Genomic DNA, 25,721 nt, shown 5'->3' on the forward strand with positions numbered 1-25,721 from the left:
AATCTTCTCATTTGAGATCGCGCAAGCGAACTTAATCTTTTATTTTTTATCTAGATTGCGGCATCCAGGATAAGCACAAGTAGGCTACTAACGATTATTTTGATAATTGATTAGTTGGTTGTCTTTTTCTTCGATTCATCGATTAATTGGATTAAAAAATATATATTTTCTTTATTGACAAAACAAAACGCCTATAAGTGAATATATCTATGCTATATGCAAAAAAGCTATAAATCAAAAGAGCTACAAAGCAAAAGGACAGTTTAAATCCCTACATTAAAAATGAAGATAATAATAAAGATAAAAACACAGCTTCAGCTCATGTGTGAGTTTGAGTATGTGACAGGAAGCTTGCGCTTTAGACTACCATGACCGATCGTTTTGCTTCATAAGACCTCAGTGTATCGCCTGGAGCCCCACAGGTATTAATATTGTTTTTACCCGTAATATTGTTTTTGTCTGTATATGTTTTTTTGACTAAAAGTGATGGTAGCCATTGACTTATTATATGAATAAAAAAGGACCACAGCATTTCCACTGAAGAAAAAAAGACCCCTACATATTGGATGGCCTGAGGGTGAGTAAATTAACAGCAAATGGAATTTTTTTTGGGTGAACTGTCCCTTTAATATGGCAGAAAAGCATCTGTACAGAAAATATGAAAATAATAATGTGGTGTTTTCCCATGTCTTATTCAGTGTGAGAGAGATTTCATGTGATTTAATTGAAATCCACCAACACTGTCCTCACTGAAACGTTACACAAAGTCAAAGTTGGTCGTTTCGCTGCCTATGGCAGAAGTTCTCCCTCTATTTTCTCCCCTCTTTTTCTTTTTCCTGGCCTCAGTTTTACTGCTTGTTGAAGTGAACCATGGCTTGGCATTTGTACAGTCTCCGCCTGTTCCTCCTCCCCTGTTTCACAGACTCTTCTGATACTGTCTCCAGGCAGCTATAAACTATCCACTCACTACAATTCTCAGAAAGAGAAGGCCCCTTGAATTTTCCCCCGGCTCCTTACCCTGAACTTTCTTTCACAGAATTAGTAGAGGGCTAGTTAAGGCCTCCGATCTGAGTCCGTATTAAAGAATCTTTCCCATGGTACTTTAGCCTATGTTCAAATGCTAGGCTTATTGTTACTTGTCCAGCATGCTTTATCAGCACATTATATAGTGCTGCACGATTAATTGAAATTAAACCGAAATCGCGATTTGGCTTAGTGTGATTATATTTATATGTATTTTTTTGCGATTTTTAATTAAATGAATATATGGACAGCATCTTGGGGAAGCACGGCTCTGTGATCAGTAGTAAATGCTGCTCCATCTCTGCAAGCACTGCGAGTTTGAGTCACTTATGACGTGAATTTGAACAAGCAACATGTGTCAAACATCTTCCGAAAATTGTAATGTTTATAAACCTATTATCCAACAAAATGCGACTCCAGACTCTCTTCATAACGTCAATCGAGTGTTTGAAATAACTTCCTTTTGTGAGCTTATCGTAGAATGAGGCACACACACAATACAGTGATACAGGCATTGCATTGTAAATATTTTTTTATCATAATAAAATACCCGAAAAGGCTTGAAGAACTCAAATACACCATATATTGCGGCAGTCGTGCGTTTACTGGCTGCGTTTAACTCCACTTTCAGACAAACTTCCCTAAGCACTTCCCCTTGATGGAATCCCCACTGCCATTTTGAAGTGCGTTCAACTCGATTCTCGGATTTGACCGAGGGAGTGAGTCTACTCAACATGTACTCTTCAGGCAGGTCCGTAGACCACAATTAGGCCCTGTCACAAAAATGGCACCCTAAGCACTTGCAGTCTTCCTACAAGTCTGCACTTTCATGACGTAACGCCGATTTGACTGTCGGGAAGAAGTCTGCTGCGGAGCTCGCATCAGTGCGCATCTAGGGTGCATATCGACCACAGGGGGCGCTCGCGAGCACCATTCTGAAACCTAAAATGACAAATGGGACACCCTACATGGACTCAACGGACTCCACAAGACAGAAAGTGCATATGAAGTGTGCCATTTGAGACAGCTTTGTTAAAAGTAGGCTGCTATCAACTAAAACACTACATCATACACATTTTCAACTATTTGAAACGTGTATTTAAATGTTTAAAACCTTGTATGATATGATAAATGAATGAGTGCAAACTAGGCTAAGCTATGAGTGCAATGAAGCGCGATAGCAAGTCAAATAGCCGCGTTGCCGTCTCTATTCTCTCTGAATCATACAGTTTCTACCACTTTATGTGTCTGTCTATTTAAATGTTTTAAACCTTGACCGATATGATCTTATTATAATTATTAATATATATATTTTTTTCTTATTATATTGTTATACTTATTCTTAAATACTCTTATAAACCTTGACCGATATGATCTTATTATAATTATTAATATATATATTTTTTTATTATTATATTGTTATACTTATTCTTAAATACTCTTATTTATTTATTTTTAATAATGAAAGTGTTATATCGATAGTAATATGTCTTATTTTGTTTAATATTTTTATTTAGCAACAATAATTATTATTATCAGTCATATTAATATATAAGAACAAAATTTTTGATCAAATTGTGCAGCCCTACAAACAAGCACAACAAACATTGCATTTTAAATCGCGCATCGCAAATTTAACCAGAAAAATGACAATTCGATTTCCAGAAAGACTAAATTCCACAAAGATCCTCGGTTTAATAATTGCACTAAGTCATACTCTGATTGCAGTTTTACTTTGATTAAATGTGAAGCCCTAATTGAGAGTAAAAAGTTGCGAATGATGCTCACTAGGGATGCACAATATTATATTTCTGGCTGATATTAATTTTCATAATCAATAAAAGGCCGATATAAAAGTTGTATACTATTTTGTTGGAATTTAAATAAAACCACTGATCTATAGAAGGACATTATATATTCATTATATAGATCAGTGAATAAAACACTGAAAACTAAAATCAATCATTTAAATTCTACAAGTGAATTTAGGCATTACAACATTAGAATGTGCAGAATAAAAAGTAGATATTCATTTTGGGTTTTGCTAAAGATTACTTTCAACAATGTAATTAAACCAGTGGTTCAGAGATTCACTTTAAGTGCGTTATTCTAAGATGACAAAATGGTTCTTTCAAAAACAAAAAAATCTTACTGACCTCAAACCTTTGAACAGTAGTTTATATGTGATATATTTTTTATATTTTAGTCTATCAAAATCTTTTCTTCCTTTCTTCCTTTTCTACTGCACTCTGTCTGTGTAGAAATCCTGTCAGGCCTGAAGCCGATTTTGCTCAACAAAAAGAAACTTGAGCTTTATAAGACTGTCTAATGTAGTTGCAGCTTTGGTGTGTTGTGTTTCTTAATACCGTTTGCACTGCATTAAGATTAAAACATGTCGAGAGGTTTAGAGCTCCAGTGAAAGGAAATGGGCAAGGCCTTTGGTTAGCTATGAATGAGGTGCCCAGATTACTGAATGCGGGTGAAAGTTGTCTTACATAATCATATTCACAGAGTACAAAGACATCATTTTCCATTAGTAGAGCATGGCCAAATCTAAGTTAATGAAGAGCACATCAGAGCACAAGTCAACCAAAAAACCACACACACAAACAACTGCAAACTAGTCGAGCGCTTCGGCCTACCAAAATGTAGGCTGTTCAAATAAACTCAGCAAGCATAAAAATGATAAACAACAGAAGAAAAGTTGCTGACTTTTGTTAGACAACCATTTATACACAGATAAGATGATATTTGCCTCGACAGTGCAGTCGTGAAGAAGTGACAGCCGAATAAAGTGTTCATAGCATTAGTTGTTGCCGTTGTTTTTTTCCCAGGGCACGTTCAGTTGCAGGCCAGCCAGATTGCAGACTACCAAGACGACTATAATTGGGTAATGATTAGTTGGTTCTCTCTCCAAAAACCAACAATGATTTCAGGGCCACAGCTGTTTTTCCTAAAAGCTGTATTTTGCACAAAAACCCCTGCTGCGGGTTTGACCATTTGTGCCAGTGAGTTTGCAGCTATAGTTGAGTTTGTTTATTAGTAAAGAAATATAATCTTTTTGTGTGTGTGTGTGTGTGTGTTTGTGTGTTTGTGTGTTTGTGTGTGTGTGTGTGTGTGTGTGTGTGTGTGTGTGTGTGTGTGTGTGTGTGTGTGTGTGTGTGTGTGTGTGTGTGTGTGTGTGTGTGTGTGTGTGTGTGTGTGTGTGTGTGTGTGTGTGTGTGTGTGGTTATCGATTACCACACAAGCACAATCAGCCATTTTATGACAAATAAAAGTGTCTCAGATAAAAAAGGAAACCGCTTTTAAATTGTTTGTTGTTGTTTAAAGCACATCATGTGCAAAGTTCTTAGCAACATAATCTTTGTATTCATGTTGGTTTTATGTGGTTTTGAGAAACAGTTTTTCCCTGCCATAAAAAGGTCAAATTATCTGAGACTTATTGATCTGACACACCTTAACAGTTGTGGGGGTCTGCATCATTTCCTGTTTTTTTTCTCAGCGTGTTATGCATGGGTGTGTTAAGTTTTGCAAATGGTAATAAGCAGTGGAGCGGTTTTATTAAATGATAAGAAATAATAAACAAAGATTATATATTAAATTACTTTTTTCATGAATTTCATTCTTTTAAAGGAAAAATACATTTAATTGAAAAAAACTAAAATCTAAATGTATGAGACAATGAAATTTGTATTTCTTTTTTGCTTAGTTAAAGTCTCTTGGACATTTTGGAGGTACCCCCCCCCCCCAAAAAAAAAAAATGAAACTAATTATTAAAAAATTAAAACTTGGTCATCAGAAGAAGTGATAGCCTAGGTCTGGGGAAAAAAAACAATTCTGACATTTTGCCTGAAGACAAAAATTATTGTAAGGAAAGACATTTGCTAAATTATATTTGTGCAAAATAGTAAATATCATTGTTAATATTTGTAAAACAGCCATTTGTCTTCAGTAGTAAATTGTCTTTGATAAAGAAATCTTCAGGGGCTGTATTACAGAAACTTAGAATATCATTCTATCGGTTTAGTAACCATGGTAACTTGACTTAGGAAATATAAATCATAATTCAAAAATGAAGTTAGGAAGTCTCTGTAATGCATCCCTAGGATATAGATGTAATATGGATTAAGGATAGGACATGGATTCATGTTGAGGTAACTGTGTGAGATGAGGAAAGATTGAGGGCGGAAGAGGCAGGCTTCGTGTCCGTAAGAGGGAAAAGCGAGCAGAGTTCCATGTTTAACGTGCAGTGGAAAAGTGGAATGTGCTGACATGGCACTTCGTCTGAACTCCAAAATTAATAATCAGACGTGGTTTAGCCTTGCACTGCCAGGAGGCGAAGGCAGCCAAGCTCTGGCCTCTTTGTGGTGGGCCTGAAAAGGAGGGTCTGGCACACGGCCAGTGGGGTTTTGCTTGTTCAGGATTTTTGATTAAATCGTTTATTGTGCTCCACTCACGCAAAGGGCCAAGGCAGCGCTCGCTCCAGAAGGGGTGGATAAGACAGAAGGAAACGGAGGGCTTTTTTCACCAGCTAAAAGCTTTTGTATGATAAAGACATTTATTTTCTTTGTTTTCTTTGGTGTAGCTCCATCCATTTGTTTTGTTTTTTAATACAACATTTTACTATTTAATTTTGAAATGTGTTCTAATGTCTACTTAATGTTATTCTAAATAGTTTTTGAATTAATTCAAGAGGATTTTTTTTTAACAAATAGAAAAAGCAAGGAAGGAAGGAAGCACAATAAAAAAAACACATCTGCAATTATACATCCCACAGTCATCACACCCCTAAGACAGAAGAGAAAGGGGAGACGTGGCCTGTGTTGAGTTTAGCACAGGCTCTGAAGTCTAATGGCAAAAATACACACATTTTATAGAATAGCCTCATTATATCACATCAACAGCCTTCTTCGCTAGACAGTTGCTGCTTTTGGCAGCTTTATTATTCCACGAAGGACTGCACATTTAAGCGCTATATTTAAAAAAGGTAACAGGCAAGTCAAAGTCAAATTTAAAACATTGGCCTCGGGACACTGAGTCACAACAGTAGGTAGAGAAGGCTGTAATCTTGCAAACCACAATTCAAAAATGAGAAAGAAGAGTGCCAGAGTAAATGCTGGTGTTAAGGCACATTTTACTTAGGATTTGGTTTTTACAGTATTTATGGCACTAATTTTATTTATAAAAAAGGAAACCGTCAAATGTGATCCCATGAGACCATGATATGATGCTTTTCTTTGTCTGGATCTATAAAAAAAAAAATGTAATACACGTTAAATCACTCTGATAATTTTCCTTTTGGGGTATAAAAAGTAAATACAGAAGATATAAATAAAGAAAAAACCACCATATGAAAAGAAAATCTTGGATTATTTCTTAGTGGAAAAAACCTGCTTAATGCTTATATTTAAAAAACAATTGTCCTTCAAATCAAAGTCATATGGTGCAACCAAGATGGAGAAAAAAACATGAAACGGGAAATGATATCATAGAGTGGAACCCTGCAGACCACTGTATGACAGTCCCCAAGTCTCTTAAAATAAATATCAGATAATTTGAGTTTTTGTGACAAAGCAGTTATTTAAGGTTGTAAAGTGTCATGTGGTCTGGTGTGACTCCCCAGAAACGTAATATATTTACGAGTTAATAATATATATGTATGTGTATATATATATATTTGTCAGTGACCCCTGTACAAAATGTTAAGTAAGTGATATCAAAATTGGTTTTGATGTTCATGAAATAAGCTGCTTCTTATTTTCAGCTGTTCTGCTGTTGTTTGGAAGCAAATAAGCAGCGGTTTGATTTGAAATTCTCCTTTTTCTCTGCCGTTTCAGTTGCTCCAGTCCTGGACTTGACCAAACAGTTCACACACCTAGAAACTGCTCCCCCACATCTTATTATGTTGGTTGAAGCAATTGAGCAGACAGGTAATACTTTTGTGTCATTGAATGTCATGTAAAGGGCTTTATTGTTTGTGGTTTGTTCGTTAGAGAACCTGACACATGATATTTCAAATCCAGAGCGAGCAGGAGTCCTGCAGAGCGCCACCAACCACAAGAAAGAACGAAAATAAAAATTTACCTTGGATTTCTTTTTTTAAATTGATTTGTATTTTTAATAGATATTTCCACATTGAAAATAATACTGGATTTAGAAGTGTGAAAAATGTTTCTTATTGCACCATATGGCAGTTATTACCATCCAGATTTCCTCTTTCGCTGTGAGCCGTCCCTCTCTTTCTCCCCTTGAGCGAGAGACTGAGTGACGCTCGCACTGTAGCCGTCTTCTCACTTCTTCACTGACTAAAGCAGGGCTCAGGGATTCAGCTGGGCTGTTTTCCCAGTTCTCCCGATAGCATGACTGGATATATTTATATCTCCGGGCTTTTACATTTAATGTTTAGATGTGACTGCTTCTCTAATCCAAGCTGGCATGGAAGATCTATTTTTGAGAGATGAGCTAATGCCTCGATTTTCTGCTAGGTCTGGACTCTATGACACTTTACAGGACATCCACTGCTTCAGCCTCTGACAGTCAACGACAGGGCCTCGCTGGTAAGTTAAATCCGTTGTTCTCTTCTTTTGACTGTCTTCTCTTTCGCAGAAGTGGAAAAGTGTTATTCACATACTTGTAAACATACACCGTGGCAGGGCTTAAGGATTTTGATTGCTTTAGTGTTTTTGCGTGTTATTCATAGTAGCTGTAAGTCTTTCTTTTTGTCTCATCTTAGTGTAGATGTTAGCCTGTGTACATTGTTTAAATATTTTCTCTATTTAACTAGATTGGTTATTGATAACTTTGTTGTTCAGCTGTAGCATTTGCAGAAATTTTAAAAACGTCTTTTACATTTTAAATTTAATAAAATTTATTTAATTATTTAATTGAAAAAAAAAACATTGCACTAAATAATAAAACTACAAAATATTAGCTTTTTTACTAGTGATCTAGTGAGATAATAATTTAAATAGTTCTGTGTAATTATCCATCAATCCGTCTATCACATTTATTTATTTAATACATATTATATAATATATTGTATAATAATAAATATTAAACAAGTATAATATTTGCTTGTACTACTAATAATAATTAGTAATAAAATGTAATGCGTATTTATTGTTAATTTTCCAGTTTTTTTGTTTTTATTTTTTAATCCCAAAATGTTATTTCCAGGTTTAAATTAGATTTTGAAAGTCTCAGGCTTTTGGACCCCACTATATATATACACCATATAAACATAATCACAAAAGTGTGATAACCAGGAGTGATATGGCAAAATAGAATGCTGTCAAGGGTAGGATAAAATTACCCAGCAATTAGCTACTTGGTTACCATAAGTAACAACATATTTATGTAACTCTGTGTAACTCTAAAGTGCTTGAAAGGGATGTATTGGATTAGATCTAGTGGATTAGTGCGTGAATCATGATGTGACCGGTCATTTGTCTTGTGCAGAGCTGCAGGAGTTGGACGTGGGACAGTGGGACATTCATGCACTCTCGGAGGCTCTTATTCGGTACCTGCAGGAACTTCCTGCCCCCATCATCCCTCCCTCTGTTTATACAGACCTTCAGGCAGCAGTGCAACTAGAATCAGGTATGTGCCACTTTTCACTTATCCGTGCAGGACGAAAGAGCACCGTGTATAGAAAGTAACAGAATTATATGAACTCAGCGAACAAACAGCTCAAATGTGCTGAGTGTCTGCCCTGTCTTTGCCTGCGCATCTGATGGCCCATGCGCTCACGGTGATGTCATTCATGAATAGACGTTCCCTCCGTGAGGCGACGAGAGCTGCTGTGGGAGGCACTGGGGAAGCCTGAAGTTCCACTGCAGAACATCCTGACGCTGCATTATTTGCTCAGACACCTGGAGAAGGTCTGCCAGTGCGCGGAGCACAACGGCCTCGACATTCACACCCTCGGCCAAATATTTGGCCCTCTGCTGATCAGGGGCCCTGTGAGCGGGTGAGCGGGATGTTTCTATTGGCTGGAGACATATTCTGGAAATGTGTTGCTGAAAATTTGCACATGTGCAAACTATCTCCATTTCTATGTGTTTGATTTTCAGGTCAGAGGAAGATGAGGGGTTTCCTGCGGTTGCAGTTGAGAGACTTCTTTTGGAGAGAATTTGGGAACAAGAGCCGACCCCTCCCGGTGAGTTACCTATTGTATATAATAGTAATGCTTTTTTATTCACAGTTGTCAGGGGGATCTACCAGGGCCCTTTGGTGAGGGCAGCACACTAGGGTTGTTTGAGTTTTCAAACCTTTTGATGCCAAATATGATGATTCTGTGTTAGCGACCCCATCTTAAAATATAAAGACAGCTCTATATTTTCATCTATATAGATTAATTTATATTCCAGGCCACATGTTTTTCCAGAGTTAAATAATAGGCCTCATATTTTGATTTAGACCAAAGCCAAAGCAAATGATTAAAATATTATCTGGGAAATATTTCCTTTATATATGCAGTGTATATATTTTAACCTTTTATTGGCAATGTTTTATTTACATTGTTGAAGAGAAACATTCTCCATTAAATTAATTTGAATAACGCTTAATTTCACAATATTTCTTAATTTCAATATTTTTGTCAAAGTCAAAAGCAACAGTGGTCCAGAAACTCCCTATGGATGCATCCATGGTTACACTTCTGTAAACAATGTTATTTAAATGTTTCCCTTTTTTAAATGTTTCCCTTTTTTAATATATATATATATATATATATATATATATATATATATATATATATTAGGGGTGACCCCGAATAGTCGAAGATTCGATACATCGATAGGAGGAGCCTGATTCGACTATCAATCTCACGGTCGAATATTCGCAGTGGTGTTATTAAACGAGCTCATGTCATTTTGGCTATAATATGAAGGTGCTCAATGTAAGAGTTCACATAGAACTACCGGTTTTCTGTTAATATACAGGCTATTATGAAAAAGCTGTCAATAAAAATGTGCAAAGAAAGAAGCGTTTAATAAATATTTTTAACATGCGTGCAGCGTGAATAAATCCAAACTCCCCGTGACAGATTTCAGTTTCACTTTCGATCCGTGACCAACAGAGGAGCGTTTTGGCGGCAGGGATTTACATCTTTAAAAATGTCTGGGATAAGAAAATCGAAAGTGTGGATGCACACTGTCAGATAGGATATTCTACAAGCCTGGATTTAGCATCAGGAAAACCAGAATATGAACGCGACGCATTCCTCCTATAAAATGCCACAAAGCGTTTTCTTTAATGGGTTTCAATGGGAGGAAAATGCTTAACCGTAGCGTGTTGCATTCATATTATAGGCTCATCTGCTTTTCGCCATATAGTATGCTTTATTAATAATGCATATGATATTTTAATATAACAGTTTTAGGACATTACAGCCGTTAAACGATTTTCACGTTAAGCGTTTTAGAATGCATTTAATCCGCGCACACAATTTGAAAAGACTCAAACAGACACAGACTGACAGAAATACTGGCTTTTTTTCGCCATCAGGAAGGGTACAAGTGATTTCATAACATTTCAGCCAGTTCTAAATTGATTTTTGGATGCTCTGAACATGTTTAGCTAAAAAGACTGCCACTTCAGTTTAGCGTTTATAGTCTTTTATGCAGTTAAAAAGACAAATTTGACATTTCTGGCCATAATTTCGTTATTTTAATAATTTCTTTATTTTTATTGTATTAATTGATCACTCGGGGTTGTCTAATTTAACTATTTGTGGCTTGTGTTTTGAATATTTTGTTCCCCTGCACTTAAGGCATTTTGCACACATTTGTTCTGCATATATTGTGACTTGATTCTGACTTATTTCGTTTTTTATTTTTATTTATTAGAAATGTATTTTGTGTACTAATTTAATTCTGTAAATTAATTGTTGATTATCATCAGTAGGCTACATCGATGTTGCGCTGTAGGCCTGCTTAGAGCGTGCTCGCACAGGCAATTTAGCCGATTTAATTTGATTTGCATGTGAAATGCAAATCCTATCTGCAGTGTGGCCTTTCTGCAGTTATTTATGTTCTTTCTATGTTTTATTGATCTGAAATGTTTTTTTTATATATACATTTTCTTGTAGGCTATAAAATATTTTTGGATGATGTTCTGTACATCGCAGCTTTAAAATGTTAAAGCCCCGCCCCCTCCTCAACACCACAAACGTGATTCGACTATTAGTCGACTATAGGCAAGATTTGACGATTCTGATTCGACTATGAAAATCCTTAGTCGGGGACACCCCTAATATATATATATATATATATAAATAAAACACGCACACACACACACCAACGTTCAAAACTGTTGGGTCAGTAAGATTTTAAGAAATTACCGGTAATACTTTTATTTAGCAAGGATGCTTTAAATTGATCAAAGGTGACATTTATAATGTTACAAAAGATTTTTATTTCAAATAAATGCGGTTTTATTTAATTTTTTACTTCCGATTCATCAAAGAATCCTGAAAAAAAACATGTTTTAGGACATGTTTCTTAAACATCAAATCAGCATATTAGAATGATTTCTGAAGGATCATGTGACACTGAAGACTGGAGTAATGATGCTGAATAATCAGCTTTGCCATCACAGGAATAAAATAAAAAGAAAGAAATCAAGAGCTTCGTTTTCCCTATAATGTAGACATAAACCCTACTCCAGAAGAGAAAACATCATGTCATTGCTAAATATCTAAGCTGGTAACTGAAAGGTTGCAGGGCCGATCCCTGGGCGATCACCATTACGCCCTTGAGCAAGACAGGTGGCTCCAGAGACACTGTCACTGTAATATAACATTGCACGTTTCTATGGTGACGATGCATGACAGTCGTGAAAGCAAATGTTGCCCTCAGTGGTGTGGGGATAAACAAAGATTTATTGAATTCTATTGTAAATATATTTGTCTTATTTGCCTTGTTTAATTAGCTCTCCCTCCTAAACCGCCCAAAGCCAAAGCCATGGCCTCATCTGTGACCAATGGAAACAACAGCTTACTGAGTGACGCTGAATGGTACTGGGGAGTCATTTCAAGGTAAACCGCTGATATTATTACCAAGTCAGCTGTTAATAAGATGGTCACACATTTCTGTATATGACAAATCTTTGTTTGATGCGCACGGGTTTAGAGAGGAAGTAAATGAGAAGATGAGAGACACTCCTGATGGTACGTTCCTGGTGCGGGACGCTTCAAGCAAAGTACAGGGAGAGTACACCTTGACCCTCAGGTGAGTGTTTCCTTAGGCCAAACTGCATTTTGTTTCATATCTAATAGGAGATGAATGCATTGCGTAGGTGTGCTGCTGTATCATTTGTTTACTATGCATGATTACAAAGTGGAATGTCTAACAGGAACACAACATGATCAAAGCGTTGTGTTGTTTATTCCAGGAAAGGAGGCAATAACAAACTGATCAAGGTTTTTTACCGCGGGGGGAAGTACGGATTCTCAGAACCTCTTACTTTTCTCTCTGTGGTGGAGCTCATCAACCACTACCGGCATGAGTCACTGACTCAGTACAACGCCAAGCTGGACACTCGCCTGCTCTTCCCCGTGTCTAAATATCAGCAGGTGCGATGCCTCCGCTCTTCACAATGCTCAAACTGATGCCGTCTTTTCACATTAATGGTATCATTTGCCTAAAATTGACATTTCTGCCATTATTTACTTACCTTCATAACGTACATTCTTATAGATCTTTTCCATACAATGGCTGTTCATAGCAACCACAAATTGTCAGTTTCCAAAAAGAAACATACAAGCACCTTAAAAGTGGTCCACATTATGTTAGATTCACATTTAAATATTTTAGTGACACTGTTTTGTTTAGCTTCCTGGTATATAATAATATATAATACTAAATTTGTTATTAGAATTAATCTCCAACTTTAAGAAATGTTGTAAGACCCCTGTATGTTGTGCTTCATCTGGCTGTTTAGTAGAGATGCACCAATACTAAATTTCTCCGCCGATTATTTAGAAAGATTTCTGCCGATACAGATTAGTTCGATTTCCTTAAGGAGAAAAAAACTCTCCCAACTAATGCTGTAAACTATACAGGGAACCCCTTTCATTTGGGACATTATTATAATATTAGAGGCTAAAATTAACAACAGAGCCCAACCTATTATATTCAACTAAATATTAAATTTATTTTCAGATATAATTATACTTAAATAAAAACTGAAATGTTTGTATGCAACACAGTTGCACATAAACACTTGCCTTGATGACAAATTTATTCAAACATACATATATAATTAACAATAAATAAGCTCCTCTAGTGTTTTTTTTTTTATAGCTAAATAATGAACCGTGAACATTGGATAACTTTCTTGAGGTACATTAAGTGACAGTTTACAAGCTGTTTTATTGAATACTTTCCGCTGTTGAAACACTGATTAAGCGATTACATGAGACATGCTACATTTCGGTAAGTTGTACTGTATCTTTCAACATACTTCCTGGTGTTCATGCATGTTTTCTTTGTGCTATAACTTGTATTAAAGTGAAGGAAAGGGCTTGCACTCCGCGCTGCATGAACTGAGGCTCTACAGCGATCTGGCGCGCTACAAATAATGTTTGGTGTTGGACCTGTATATATAGTTCTGCACATCTCTAGTTAAAACCAACTTGAGGTTGAGAAAATAATGAATTCATTTAGGGGGGAATAAGCCTTGTGAACACATTTTCTTGTGCTCTGCAGGATCAGGTGGTGAAAGAAGACAGTATTGAGGCGGTGGGAGAGCAGCTGAAGGTTTATCACGAGCAGTATCAGGAGAAGAGTCGTGAATATGATGTACTGTATGAAGAATACACACGCACATCACAAGTAGGCCGCATTTCATCTCCCCTTTTAAATGCATTGGGATCTTATTAACAGAGTCACTAATGGAGATGATCTGTTCAATTTCTCAGGAGCTGCAGATGAAGCGAACAGCCATAGAGGCCTTTAATGAGACCATCAAGATCTTTGAGGAGCAGTGTGAGACCCAGGAGCGCCTCAGCAGAGAGAACATTGAGAAGTTTCGCAGAGAAGGCAATGACAAGGAGATTGAGAGGTAGTCTTGTTTTTCATTACACATCAGAGCACTATATCCATAAAAGCATAATTGCCTGGTGTAACTTTGAATTCGAGTCATTTTTTGGCTTCTATATCAGAGGGAAACTTTTTCACTGTCTTTTCAGAATTCAGAGCAACTCTGAAAAGCTGAAGTCCAGAGTGACCGAGATTCATGACAGCAAGAGGAAATTGGAACTGGACTTAAAGAGGCAAGCCACAGACAATCGGGAGATAGACAAGAGGATGAACAGCTTGAAACCAGACCTCATACAGCTGAGGAAGCTAAGGGACCAATACCTTGTGTAAGTACAGCCCCCATATATTTATTTTATTATCTGTTAAAATGTCATTTATTCCTGTGATGGCAAAGCGGAATTTTCAGGTGCCATTACTCAGATGATCCTTCAGAAATCATACTTACATGCTGACTTTTTTGCTCAAGAAACATTTCTTATTATCAATGTTGAAAACAGTTGTGCTGCTTAATATTATTTTTTCAGGATTCTTTGATGAGGAGAAAGTTCAGAAGAACCGTATTTGTTTGAAGTAGAAATCTTTTGTTACATTATAAATGCCTTTACTGTCTCATTTGATCTATTTAATGTATCCTTGCTAAATTAAAATATAAAATTTGTTGAAAAAGTTCTTACTCAACCCAAAATTTGGTCAGGTTTTTTTTTTCCATTGTTGAGTGAAGCCAGTGAAGACAACACAATATAAAAAATATTATTAAACTATAAAAACAATATTTTGCGGTACACAGGCATTACTGCAAGCTCACAATAAATAAATAAAAATCTGTGATGCTGTAGATTCAGGATACTCTGTACACTGGTTATTTATTCACAGGTAACCGCTGGTGATGTTAACAACACTGATATTGTCTTTTGCAGATGGCTGACTCAGAAAGGTACCAGGCAAAGGAAGATCAACGAATGGCTGGGTTTAATGAATGAATCAGAAGAGTAAGTTCTGTTCAGTCCGTCTTCAGAAGTGCAAATAAGATGTATGAAGCCAGGCCCAGGCACATTAGTCATTTTGGGATACACATAGAACACCACTTTGACAATCGGAGCATTAATTTGCACATCACAGAGAATTTGCACATCTTAACACAGACAAATTATAAAAAGGTTAAACATCATCATGAACTTGACTCAACATTGTATCATCATATCTGTAAGATTCCACTGTCAAGCATATGGCATAAAGGTTTTATTCAGAATTCTTTCTTTTTTTACCTCAAAAAATTTAGAAATTCTGTCAAATATTACCTTGTAATTCTACAGAGTTATGAGTGGATCATGTATTGTTTGCCTTTGTATGTTAAACCACAGTTTTTGTCATGAAAATTGGCTTTTTGGTGGTGACATGGCGTAAAGATTTTAAATAAACAACAATCAGGGATGTTAACTAAACTATCTTATTGCACAAAGCACATAAATTAAATACAATTTTGGATAGATAAATCAGAGATAGAAAAACAGTAATTATTCCACTTCTGACCTTTCAGCTTCTATTCTCTGTTGGACGACGATGACGATCAAGCACATCACGACGAGTGCTCCTGGTACGTAGGGGACATCAAGCGCACACAGGCGGAGGATCTCCTGAGAGGCAAACGAGACGGCACCTTCCTCTTCAGAGAGAGCCAGACCCAGAAAGGCTCCTACGCATGCTCTGTTGTGTGAGTTAATGAAGCAATGCTCTATTCACCTCATCCAGATTCACATTTGCAACAGCTAGGGTTTGCTCCTTAGTCAGAACCGGTTACATTTTTAACCAAATCCATAGCGCAAAGCATTCAGTTTGACTAGAAAAAGGAATGATTCTAATGAATCGGTTCTTATTTTAGTGAATCAGAAACATTCAGTTCATACAGTGTAGTCCGACTCCTGGAAAAAGAATCTTGTGTTCCATTTCTTTAGTGAATCAAACATACAGCTTTCAACTAGCTGAGACTTCATATGACATGACAATATGCAGTTATTTGTCCGTATTATTTCATAAAAATAAATGAAATTTTACCTCATTTTTTGTATTGCTGTTTAATATTATTGGATTAAAGAATTTTGCGTAAATTGTTCTGAATGGGTCCCGTAATCTTTTAATATGGCATTTTCTTACACATTATTATTGTATCAGCAAAATCCAATATCAATCAACTTCTTAATTCATATATAGATATATTAGTACAAACCAATTTCAATACGTGAATATATTGAATAAAACAAGTCAGTTGCAGTTGAATGTGTGCTTTAGCCTGTTAAAGTAAAATAATCTGAGATACAGGATTTAATTTGAAATTGTATATGTTTGTTTAAATAGACATATGCTAAAATTTTATTTAAAAAACTCGTCTGAGATGTCTTTTTTTAATGTTACCAGAAGTGTTAAGAGGAATTGGAAGTTCGGAACTGTCAAATACTTTACGGTTCTCTTCCCCAGTTGTGACCTACACTTCCTTAATATCTCCCTCTCGCATAACACACGTTCTTCTTTTTCAACAGAGTGGATGGAGAGATCAAGCATTGTATGGTTTACAAGACGGCCACAGGTTTTGGATTTGCTGAGCCCTACAACCTCTACGGTTCCTTGAAAGACTTGGTCCTGCACTACAAACACACCTCTCTGGTCCAGCACAACGACTCACTGAATGTAACCCTGGCCTACCCGGTCCTCGCACAGCCGCCTAGATGAGCACCGTGACACGACACTGCCGAGGACACGCATATAAAGCATGATTAAGCACATTATACAGAGCAAACTATACTAACACCGAACTTTTACGTTTATCATAGAGAACAGATAAGCACAGTATATTATCCTAAGTAAGCGTACGGCTTTTTTGTAAGCCCATAGTTTTCCGTATCAATCAAAGTCAGCTGCAGTAATTACGGTAAGATCACAGCTTGTGTACTCTGTATTTGTTGTCCCAATACAAGAGAAGAGGCAAGTGTCACGTGACTCCATGAAAGCTCGAACTATTGCCGTAGTCCTGGGTATTTTCGATTAGGACATGGGTCAGGGACGAGATGAGGAATTAACTGAAAGTTGCAGCTGTTGATAATCAATCTTTTAGCTGTTACGCTGCGTTCAATCCATGTCGTAATTCCCGTAGTCTTGAGATGACAACATGTGATGTTCTATTCTGAGCTGTACCGTAATTACGGTAATAACGGCATGGCCTGAACGCACCTTTATGTCACTGTGTATTTGTTTGGTAGTTCGCTTCTGCCAACCATATCAATAGATTCCTCTTTATGTGAGTTGTCCTGTAGAAGATGTGAAATTGTTTTATATATCAGATGTGGTTGAGGGACTCTGAAGTCCTTTTAGCTTCTAATCTGCCTCTTAAAAGCTAGTCGTCATGGTGAGAATAAATAGCCATCAACAAATGTGTACTTTTATTTGAGATTTTACACCACAGCGCCGAAGTCTGGCATTTAATGGTTTCTGTGGGCTGGTATTGGTGCTTCCTGCTATATTTTTGATTCTTGTAACATGAGAATGATGCATAGCTAGCGAACCGTTAAGATCCAGAGCAAAACAAACGTGATCCCAAAGCAATGATGCGCACAGGAACTGTCACTCGCTTAGAGCGGTTTCAAGGGGCTAAGCAGGTTATTAAACAGGCGCAAGCAAAAATGGAACGGAAAAAAACACCTGGATATGATTACAGATTTTTTAGGTAATTATCAGGTTGATATATTGTGGTAGTAAATAAGTCCTAATGGTGGTTGGGCGTTTTGTAACTGTACTTCCCCTAGTGTTTCATGACATCTTGGGCTTGTGCTGTGGCTCATCTTGTCAGATGATACACTGGTCTGTACATCATCATAGTCACAGTCAGCTGGATCAGAAAGTACCATTTTTTTGTGAGTGATCATAAGCAGAACCAGATAGCAATTTTATGCTTGCTTACTAAAATGTGATTAAATTACATTTTTGAAGAGGAAGTGGTTTTAAAGTGCCTTCTGCCCATGTGTCCTTGAGGAGCTTTCCAGGGATTGGGGCAGTACAGAATGCTTCACTTCCATAGATTCACTAATCAGATATTCATGCCACACACTCTTTGAACCCTACAACCAAAAGGAGGATCATCCCATCAAAGGCATTCTGTCCAGTACTTTAAAATAAAATGCTTTCTAATCGCAGGTGCATTGGGAATAGCAAGTTAGAGAAGACCTCTTTTTTTGTAATGAAACATAACTCTTATTTGTTAGCTTGTATGCTTTTAATGAGGTTTGGTCTTAACCAGTATGCACTTTCGTGGAAGTTAATTTGAGGTACCTTTTTAACAACAGGAGTAATTTCATCCATTTTTAAGGCCTGTTCACACCAAGACAAAAATTTAATGTGATAAAGATTTTAATTTGATTGAATGGCTGGGAATGCTTTCAGACTGACATGAACATTCACATGCCAACAGTGCAGAATTGTTTGTTCTAATCTCTTATCTATCGTACTGCGAATAAAGCTATTCCACCACACTTTTGGTCACATGCTCAGAGCCGCTGCCACTGTTACATAAAGCTACAATTTGGTGGCTCTTACAGAGTACAGTTTGGTTTCGGAAGTAAAAAATCACATTAATTTTCTCTCGCAATTGCACGATCACTTCTCGCAATTCTGACATTTTTCTCTGAATTCTCAGTTTATATTTCACAGTTGTTGTTTTCTACGAAAATAAAAAAGGTAATTGCAACTTTTTTTGTTGTTTATATCTTACAATTTGGGCTTTTCTTCTCAGAATTGTGAGTGCATGTGAGTTAACATCGTGCAGTTCTGAGAAAATAAACTGAGATATAAACTCGCATCGATAAAAAGGCACAATTTCCTTTCTAATTTGTTTTATTCCGTAGCAGAAATAACCTTACATATTTAACAATAACTTATAAACTGCTAAAGACAGACCTACGAAAAGTCGCAGAACAACAAAAAGTTGCATAGTGCTTTGGTACCGGAGTATTTCTTCATTTTCCAAAAGCGCCACATCTGTCAAAGAGTGAAATTCCATTTTTATTCAGCCCATTTGTGGTTTAATAAGCATTGGTCTAAAACACACAAGAAAATCTGACTGTTCCGAACATTCATGTTGGTGTGAACAGGCTTTTATTCTGGATACATTTTAATAAATAAAATAGGCTATCAAATACAGATGCAGTGTATTTCAGTTTATTTAAAGGGCAAGTTGAAATTAAAACTTCATTAAAACCTAAATCTAGTATATTAATTCTTCGCTTTTGACATCCTCCTTTTAGATGGATTCATATTTGTTTATAAATCCACAACAGACAATAAAGCGGAGCAGGTTTTAGTTTCGTAAGCGTGTTTGTCTGTATACTCCAGTTTGTTTCATCCTATCGATAGGATGAAGTTGTTTTGCTATGGCAGTGTGGAGTGGAGCAAGAACAGAGACACTGGTTATGATTCCTTGAATGTTCTGACTGACGTCGTGTCTTTGAGAGAACAGAGAATGAGCCAGAGTGTTGGATGGGACGAGTTTGTGTGAGATAAAGCAGTGGAGTAAAATCCTCTAAATGCACTATACAAGCACATCTTGAGGTGATTATGAGTGAGAATTAATGAAGCTTGACAGTCTTTATGAGCAACAGAAATAGGTTAGGTACACATTTTAGTTACAGGCCTATAATGTCATAACGTGTTATGATCGTGCCGTAGTGGGTCTGTTCTTTGTTTTTATTTTCTTTAACTCCTTTATAGAAACTATAATTGTATGTCAACGTTTTGTTTTTTCATTGTAAGTAATGACCTTACAGATTCAAAGATAAGCTAGCTTGAATATCTCTCTTCCATTCAGTACAGTTACAAATGTTTACAGTATCTAATTAACCAAATAGAAGATGTTTTCAAATGTGCTCTGTCTGTCAGACAGGGATTCTTGTCTCTTTTTTTCTCTCTCTCTCTCTTTTTGCCTCTGTTTTAAACTTGAAGATTTTGTCTCCCTTCTTTGTTCACTTTAAACAGTGCTCCCTCACCTCACAACATTTTCTCTGAATAAAAATGCAGCTATGACCCAGAGCAGGTTTGCCAGCTTTCTTTTTTCGTTCCATAGCAGACATATTTTTCAAGTTTCATATAACATTTCATTTTTGGACTTAAATCATTCTGACAATTATATCCTGATTTCTGTCCAACTTCCCTCTGTAGTCTCAGTTAAAGCGAGAACTAAAATTAGCAGTTCTTTTTTTCCCCCTCTTTCTATGACAAGATATACATCGAAAAGTAAGATACAGCAGGGCCAAATGTTTAATAGACATGTATTTTTGTATTTAGTGGTTATGACACAACCACTAATTATCTTTAAACTAAATGATACCTTACTGTCTTGTTTCCCCTGAGTGCATGAAGTAGCCTGTTGAAGATAATGCACACCAAAGTGCCATTAGACATGGAGGATGGGGAGCACTGTTTGTTACCCAGTACATTTCTACTGGATGTGTGTATGTCTGTGTGTGTGTGTGTGTGTGTGTGTGTGCACAAACTTTATGTACATACTTTTTTTTATTTTACTACTTCTGTTCTCTCCAATCTGTTTTTGGGTGCAGATTTTTCAGTGTTCAGTTTGCATCAGTGTTTGTCTCTCAAACAGGTACACAAGCATTACAGAGATATGGCTCTTTAATAGATAGATGGAATTATTTTTAAGACAATAAAAAGATATTGAGTCTATTGCACCTTCTGGTCTGTCGTCATCAGTTTGATCTTGTGATGTTATTCAAACAACTGTTGCTTTTACAGGGAATGTCATGCTGAAGCAGCAGAAAGTGTCGTACCTTAAACTTGTTGGGTCAGTTGTCCTTTGACAAACACTTTGGCATGTGTCCTTAGATTACCCGTGGGTGGAAAATCTGTCCTAATATAGCGACAACCTAGAGAATGTTTCGAATTCAAAGTGACCAACAGCTGGATCAGGATGGTTTTAAATCATTAAATATACTGACCTAATGTTAGATGTCTTCATTTAATGCAACAATACTTTTAAAGATGTGTGAAACAGAACTCCCCGTTATGGCGAGTATCCAAGTGAAACCGCTTCTTGAATGAGGAAATAACGTAGGGCAGGACTTGATTTTGTCCATCGGGATGGATTGATTGGTTGGGTCATTGGTGTTTATGCCTTTAATTAAAGATTACGTGGGCATATGAATGAGACAAATTAAATATATTCCAAAAATTCCAAGTTTCGATTTCATAGTGTCTTTAAATCTATAATTTTATAATATGGATCAGTCATGTATTCAAAAATGTGGCTCTGTGTGAACATTTATATGCTACATGGATACATAAATGACAGTGTTTCCGTTTATGGAGCTTTGACACTGACGTCATTGTTCAGAGGAGCAAACTGGCATATACAGCCCATGTGATTGTTTACACCAGTCATGTATAAAGGTCACACAAAAACAAGACGATCTGCATTTCCATTATATTTTACACTTTTCTGTAAAATACAACTCATTTTAGAAACTTCAAACTCAAGAAGTCATTTTTTGTCATACATGTTGTGATGCAGTGAGATCCAGGCAGACGAGCAATGATTGTCAGTGATCAAATTTTAAACAAGGAATCAAATTGTATTATATAATGTAAAATTAAAAAGACAACAAACTGATCAATATATATATATATATTTTAAATATTAAAATTGTAAGCAAATACGTTTCAAGATAATAAATCTATCTTAGTCAATAGATAAAAAAATCCAAAGTAGTGTATCTAACAGATGAAGATTGTGACAATCGGAATATAGAGAAAGAAAGGCCCAAAAGAAGGAAGATATTGCAGAATGAAAAGAGAGCAGAAAAAATCCCTGTGTCTTCTGAAATCAAACATTTTATATTCTGTGTATGCGTTAAAGGAAGGAACTAGGGAAAGTACCTATTCAAATTGTTTGTACTTCTCTTCCAACCAACAAGGATGCAGTCGAGACAAAAAGGATTTTTGGAGGACAAAAGAAATTGTGGTTTTAAGACCTCCAAGTGAATATAGCAGATCTTACATTACTCATGTCTGCAGAGATAAAAACGGACACACTTTGATACCCTGGCACATCATGCATGAATGAAGGAAAATGCTCTCTAAGTAAGTAAACTTTTATTAGCACTTTTAAAGCTGCAACGCACAAAGTGCTTTACACAAAATAACACAATCATTAATAATGCATTCATGAAGAGCTATACACCATATATGAACAAACAAAATGTAATAACACATAAAATAACCAAAACACACAAAAAGACATCACAAAATACTAAAAGAACGTCTATACAAACAAGTTTCTAAATGACATTTAGCTCTTAGTGGATATTAGATCTAATGGGGACTCTTCTGCCTCTGCCAGTCAAATGGTCCGGATTGATAGAACATCCTCTCTGTATTTACAGAACTGCTTTTGGCTGTAAATTGAGATCTTAATAAAAATGCTATTGCTAGAGACAACATGTATCACCCTGTCCAGTCCTTCTTGGGGTGACCTGTGAAAATCCATGAGGGTCGAGGGCTGTCCATGCTACTACACTACATTGAACAGTAGGGTTCAAACCATGTCATTAATCACTCAATCAATATCATACATGATTTGGTTTTGATTATAAGATTTTCTTTGCTGTTTTTAAATTATTCCATTATCATCTAATAACTGCTTAGCCATCCATTTTCTTATTAATACAGTTGTTGTTTTTAACTTGGAAAACATTCATCCCACTTTTAACATAACAATACAATATTTTATACATTTGAAACAGAATAATTTCCATTTGATGGATAAAAAAAAAAAGCATGATCAATAAGTTGTGACAACATATGTTTTTACATTGCTTTAACTCATCAAAAATGTTTTTCAGCTTTTTTATACAAGTTATACAAGATTCAGGTAATTTTTAAAGTCAGTTTAATGTAATTATAATTAAGTTGAAATTACTTAAACATCCAAGTTGACTGTAGCCTACTTAAAAAATTGAGGCAGCACTTTTTTTTTTTTTTTACAGTGACTGGACAAATTTGCTTGCTCTCTACCTTTATTTTATTCAGCATTATCCACATTGTGAGCCCGCTTAGAACATTTGAATTCAGCTGTTCATTTGTCTGCATTGGTGCACTATAATTCACACTTTTACACCTCTCTGCCTAGTAGGCTATCATCTCTTTTTTGTTTTGTACTCCTCAATGGGAATGTAGCTATTAAGGGTGGAATACCATCAAGTCTAATCGAATAAAACTGTTTCGATGACGGCAGAAACTATTAACGTATAGGCACTGTCACCCACTGTGGCATTATTGCCCGTGATTCAGTGTGGGTTTGGAATAACACTGCGGTCACAAATAACAAATTTAATCATTTTGCCATTTTGGTAAGTTCAATTGGGAAACATGTATTTCACAGTCAACTATCATAAAGTTTCACTGCAAAAAAGTCAACTTTTCGGCGCAGTCTTCCTCGAGATAGCAATAATATTATATGGCCATAATAAAAGTCTCCAGCATTTGCAGTGTTGGGTTTTGCCGGATTTTAATGACGTCACGTACATACACCAATCAAAATTTCGGCCCTTCGAACTCTGTAGGAGGAAGAAAGTTTAAAATGTTGTACACAGACACATTTTCATTCAGAGAACAAGGCAAGAAGCAGGTGACCAGGAATCATGTTCGGCTTTAAACTGTCTGTGTTGTTCTTCGCTGTATTTTCACTGAGTAAATGCAGCGGTAGGTTTGTTTACTCCTGTAAGTATCCACCGTCACAGTGGTGCGACTCTGAAGACATTGCAGCCGAATGTGGGGTAAGTGTATCGGGTGGAAAAAACTTACTTCTTACTTCTTAAATGTCCTAATACGAAACCATTAGATAGCCTATGTTTTTGTATTGCTTTATTGGCAATAATTACTTGCACGACAAAGTGAAACCGCATTTGAAGTTATACAGCCTTAATGCAAATTGTCCTGACGGTTTAAGCTTCTCTTTTTGTTTTCCGCTAACTGGGGAATCCCGAACTTTTTGGGCACTGATCATTTCCCTTTATACTCTTCTTTCTTAGGTGCTTGAACAATGCATGAAGTTTAACGTGACAAAGCCCAACGCTGACAAAGTGAATGTGAGCCTGTACTATGAGTCTTTGTGTCCTGGATGCAGAGGTTTTCTTGTAGGACAACTCTTGCCAACCTTTATTATGCTGTCAGAAATCATGAACGTTGATCTGGTTCCATATGGAAATGCACAGGTATATTTACACTGCCCACTGCTCCTCAGAAAATTTACCCTTTGTACAAACAGCACAAAACTGCTATTTACACTTTGTGTGAATAGAATCTATTGCTATTTGCATTCAACATGGTGTAAACTACATACATTTTTTTTGTATTTGTCACGATGCAAATATAGTATCTAACACAATTTACACCGTGCAAATAGCAACGCATTTTTTTTTTACTTGGTAATTAAAAACAAAAAAGTATCACGTTCATATAAGTTACATTAATGTTAAATTATGTTGCTCATAATTTGTTTTCATGATAGGAGAAAGAAGATCAGGGGAAGTACACCTTCATCTGTCAGCATGGAGAGGGTGAATGTCAAGGTAACATGATTGAGGTGAGGTTTTGCTATTTATTTCACCACTCAAACATTTTAGAAGCAGAAGTGGATTGGTGTTTTTAACATTGAAGACATCTTGTTATGAACTAAAATAAAGTTATAAATTTAATCTTTCCTGACAGACCTGCCTGTTGGATAAATTAGGCATGGATGCTCTTTTCGTCATTTTTTGTATGGAATCAGGAACCGATGTGCTGAAAGCAGCCCAGCCTGTAAGTATTCATTTCTATTTTACATGCTGTTATTATTCCCATCCATCAACCTTGTTGCAATGCAATGCTAATATGTACCTCCCATCTCAGTGTCTCGCAATCTACAATCCCGAAATAACATGGGATTCAGTCATGAAGTGTGTGACGGGAGACCAGGGCAATAAATTAATGCATGGAAATGCAGTGAAAACAAATGCTCTGAAGCCCCCTCATGTGTATGTGCCTTGGATAACCATCAATGGAGTAAGGAAGTTTATTTGTTTATTATTTACAAGGATTTTTTTAAATCAGTGTAATTAAATGGCTCAATGTTGTTCCTGCAGGAACACACAGATGATCTTCAGAATAAAGCAATGACTTCTCTCTTCAGTCTTGTGTGCAGTTTGTACAAGGTTTGTTTGCAACCTGAGAGGTGCCTTTTAGTGTTTAATAGCATTTCAGTGTCTTATCCCATCAACAGTCCATCACATGACCTCTTCTTTCTTTGTGTTCATATAGGGTGAAAAGCCAGCTGCTTGTACTCTAGGGTTGAAGAAGGAAACCACCAGTTACTGCATGAAGTAATCATTAAATCTGATAACAACACTATTCATGTCAGGAATGGAGAGATTATGTATGAAACATACATGCTGAAATGTATTTGAATATTTTTGTTGTTGTTTCTTTATGCTTCTATGTATATGAAAGAGTCATTTTTAACATGGTTTTCTGCTGCCGACTACAACTGGTGACAAGACCATATTTTTATAGTTACGTTTTAAATCACTTTATGCATAAACAAAATTAAAGTACATTTCCATCACT

At 36.3% G+C, this 25,721-nt stretch overlaps 2 protein-coding genes across 4 annotated transcripts in view; both read left to right on the plus strand.

The window, feature by feature from the left end:
• The window catches only part of pik3r2 (phosphoinositide-3-kinase, regulatory subunit 2 (beta)), a 30,725-nt gene extending 9,934 nt beyond the window's left edge, over nucleotides 1-20,791 (plus strand). For all 3 annotated transcript variants that reach the window (XM_079614015.1, XM_079614017.1, XM_079614016.1), the window contains 14 exons: nucleotides 6,861-6,953; nucleotides 7,509-7,580; nucleotides 8,482-8,622; nucleotides 8,794-8,992; nucleotides 9,096-9,181; nucleotides 11,956-12,061; nucleotides 12,156-12,254; nucleotides 12,418-12,598; nucleotides 13,734-13,859; nucleotides 13,946-14,088; nucleotides 14,216-14,392; nucleotides 14,984-15,055; nucleotides 15,604-15,777; nucleotides 16,601-20,791. In XM_079614015.1, coding sequence (XP_079470141.1) covers nucleotides 6,861-6,953; nucleotides 7,509-7,580; nucleotides 8,482-8,622; nucleotides 8,794-8,992; nucleotides 9,096-9,181; nucleotides 11,956-12,061; nucleotides 12,156-12,254; nucleotides 12,418-12,598; nucleotides 13,734-13,859; nucleotides 13,946-14,088; nucleotides 14,216-14,392; nucleotides 14,984-15,055; nucleotides 15,604-15,777; nucleotides 16,601-16,790 — 1,859 coding nt within the window. In that variant the 3' untranslated portion in view covers nucleotides 16,791-20,791. The remainder of the gene's footprint in view (nucleotides 1-6,860; nucleotides 6,954-7,508; nucleotides 7,581-8,481; nucleotides 8,623-8,793; nucleotides 8,993-9,095; nucleotides 9,182-11,955; nucleotides 12,062-12,155; nucleotides 12,255-12,417; nucleotides 12,599-13,733; nucleotides 13,860-13,945; nucleotides 14,089-14,215; nucleotides 14,393-14,983; nucleotides 15,056-15,603; nucleotides 15,778-16,600) is intronic.
• A 2,804-nt stretch (nucleotides 20,792-23,595) lies between these two features.
• ifi30a (IFI30 lysosomal thiol reductase a) lies at nucleotides 23,596-25,719 on the plus strand. The gene is made up of 7 exons (XM_079613026.1): nucleotides 23,596-23,893; nucleotides 24,149-24,331; nucleotides 24,628-24,702; nucleotides 24,828-24,917; nucleotides 25,008-25,160; nucleotides 25,241-25,309; nucleotides 25,416-25,719. The coding sequence occupies exons 1-7, from the start codon at nucleotides 23,759-23,761 to the stop codon at nucleotides 25,479-25,481; spliced, it is 771 nt and encodes a 256-aa protein (XP_079469152.1). The 5' UTR covers nucleotides 23,596-23,758; the 3' UTR covers nucleotides 25,482-25,719.
• Nucleotides 25,720-25,721: the final 2 nt, after the last annotated feature.

Source organism: Phoxinus phoxinus (genome assembly GCF_949152265.1).
Source record: "Phoxinus phoxinus genome assembly, chromosome: 5".
NCBI lineage: Eukaryota > Metazoa > Chordata > Actinopteri > Cypriniformes > Leuciscidae > Phoxinus > Phoxinus phoxinus.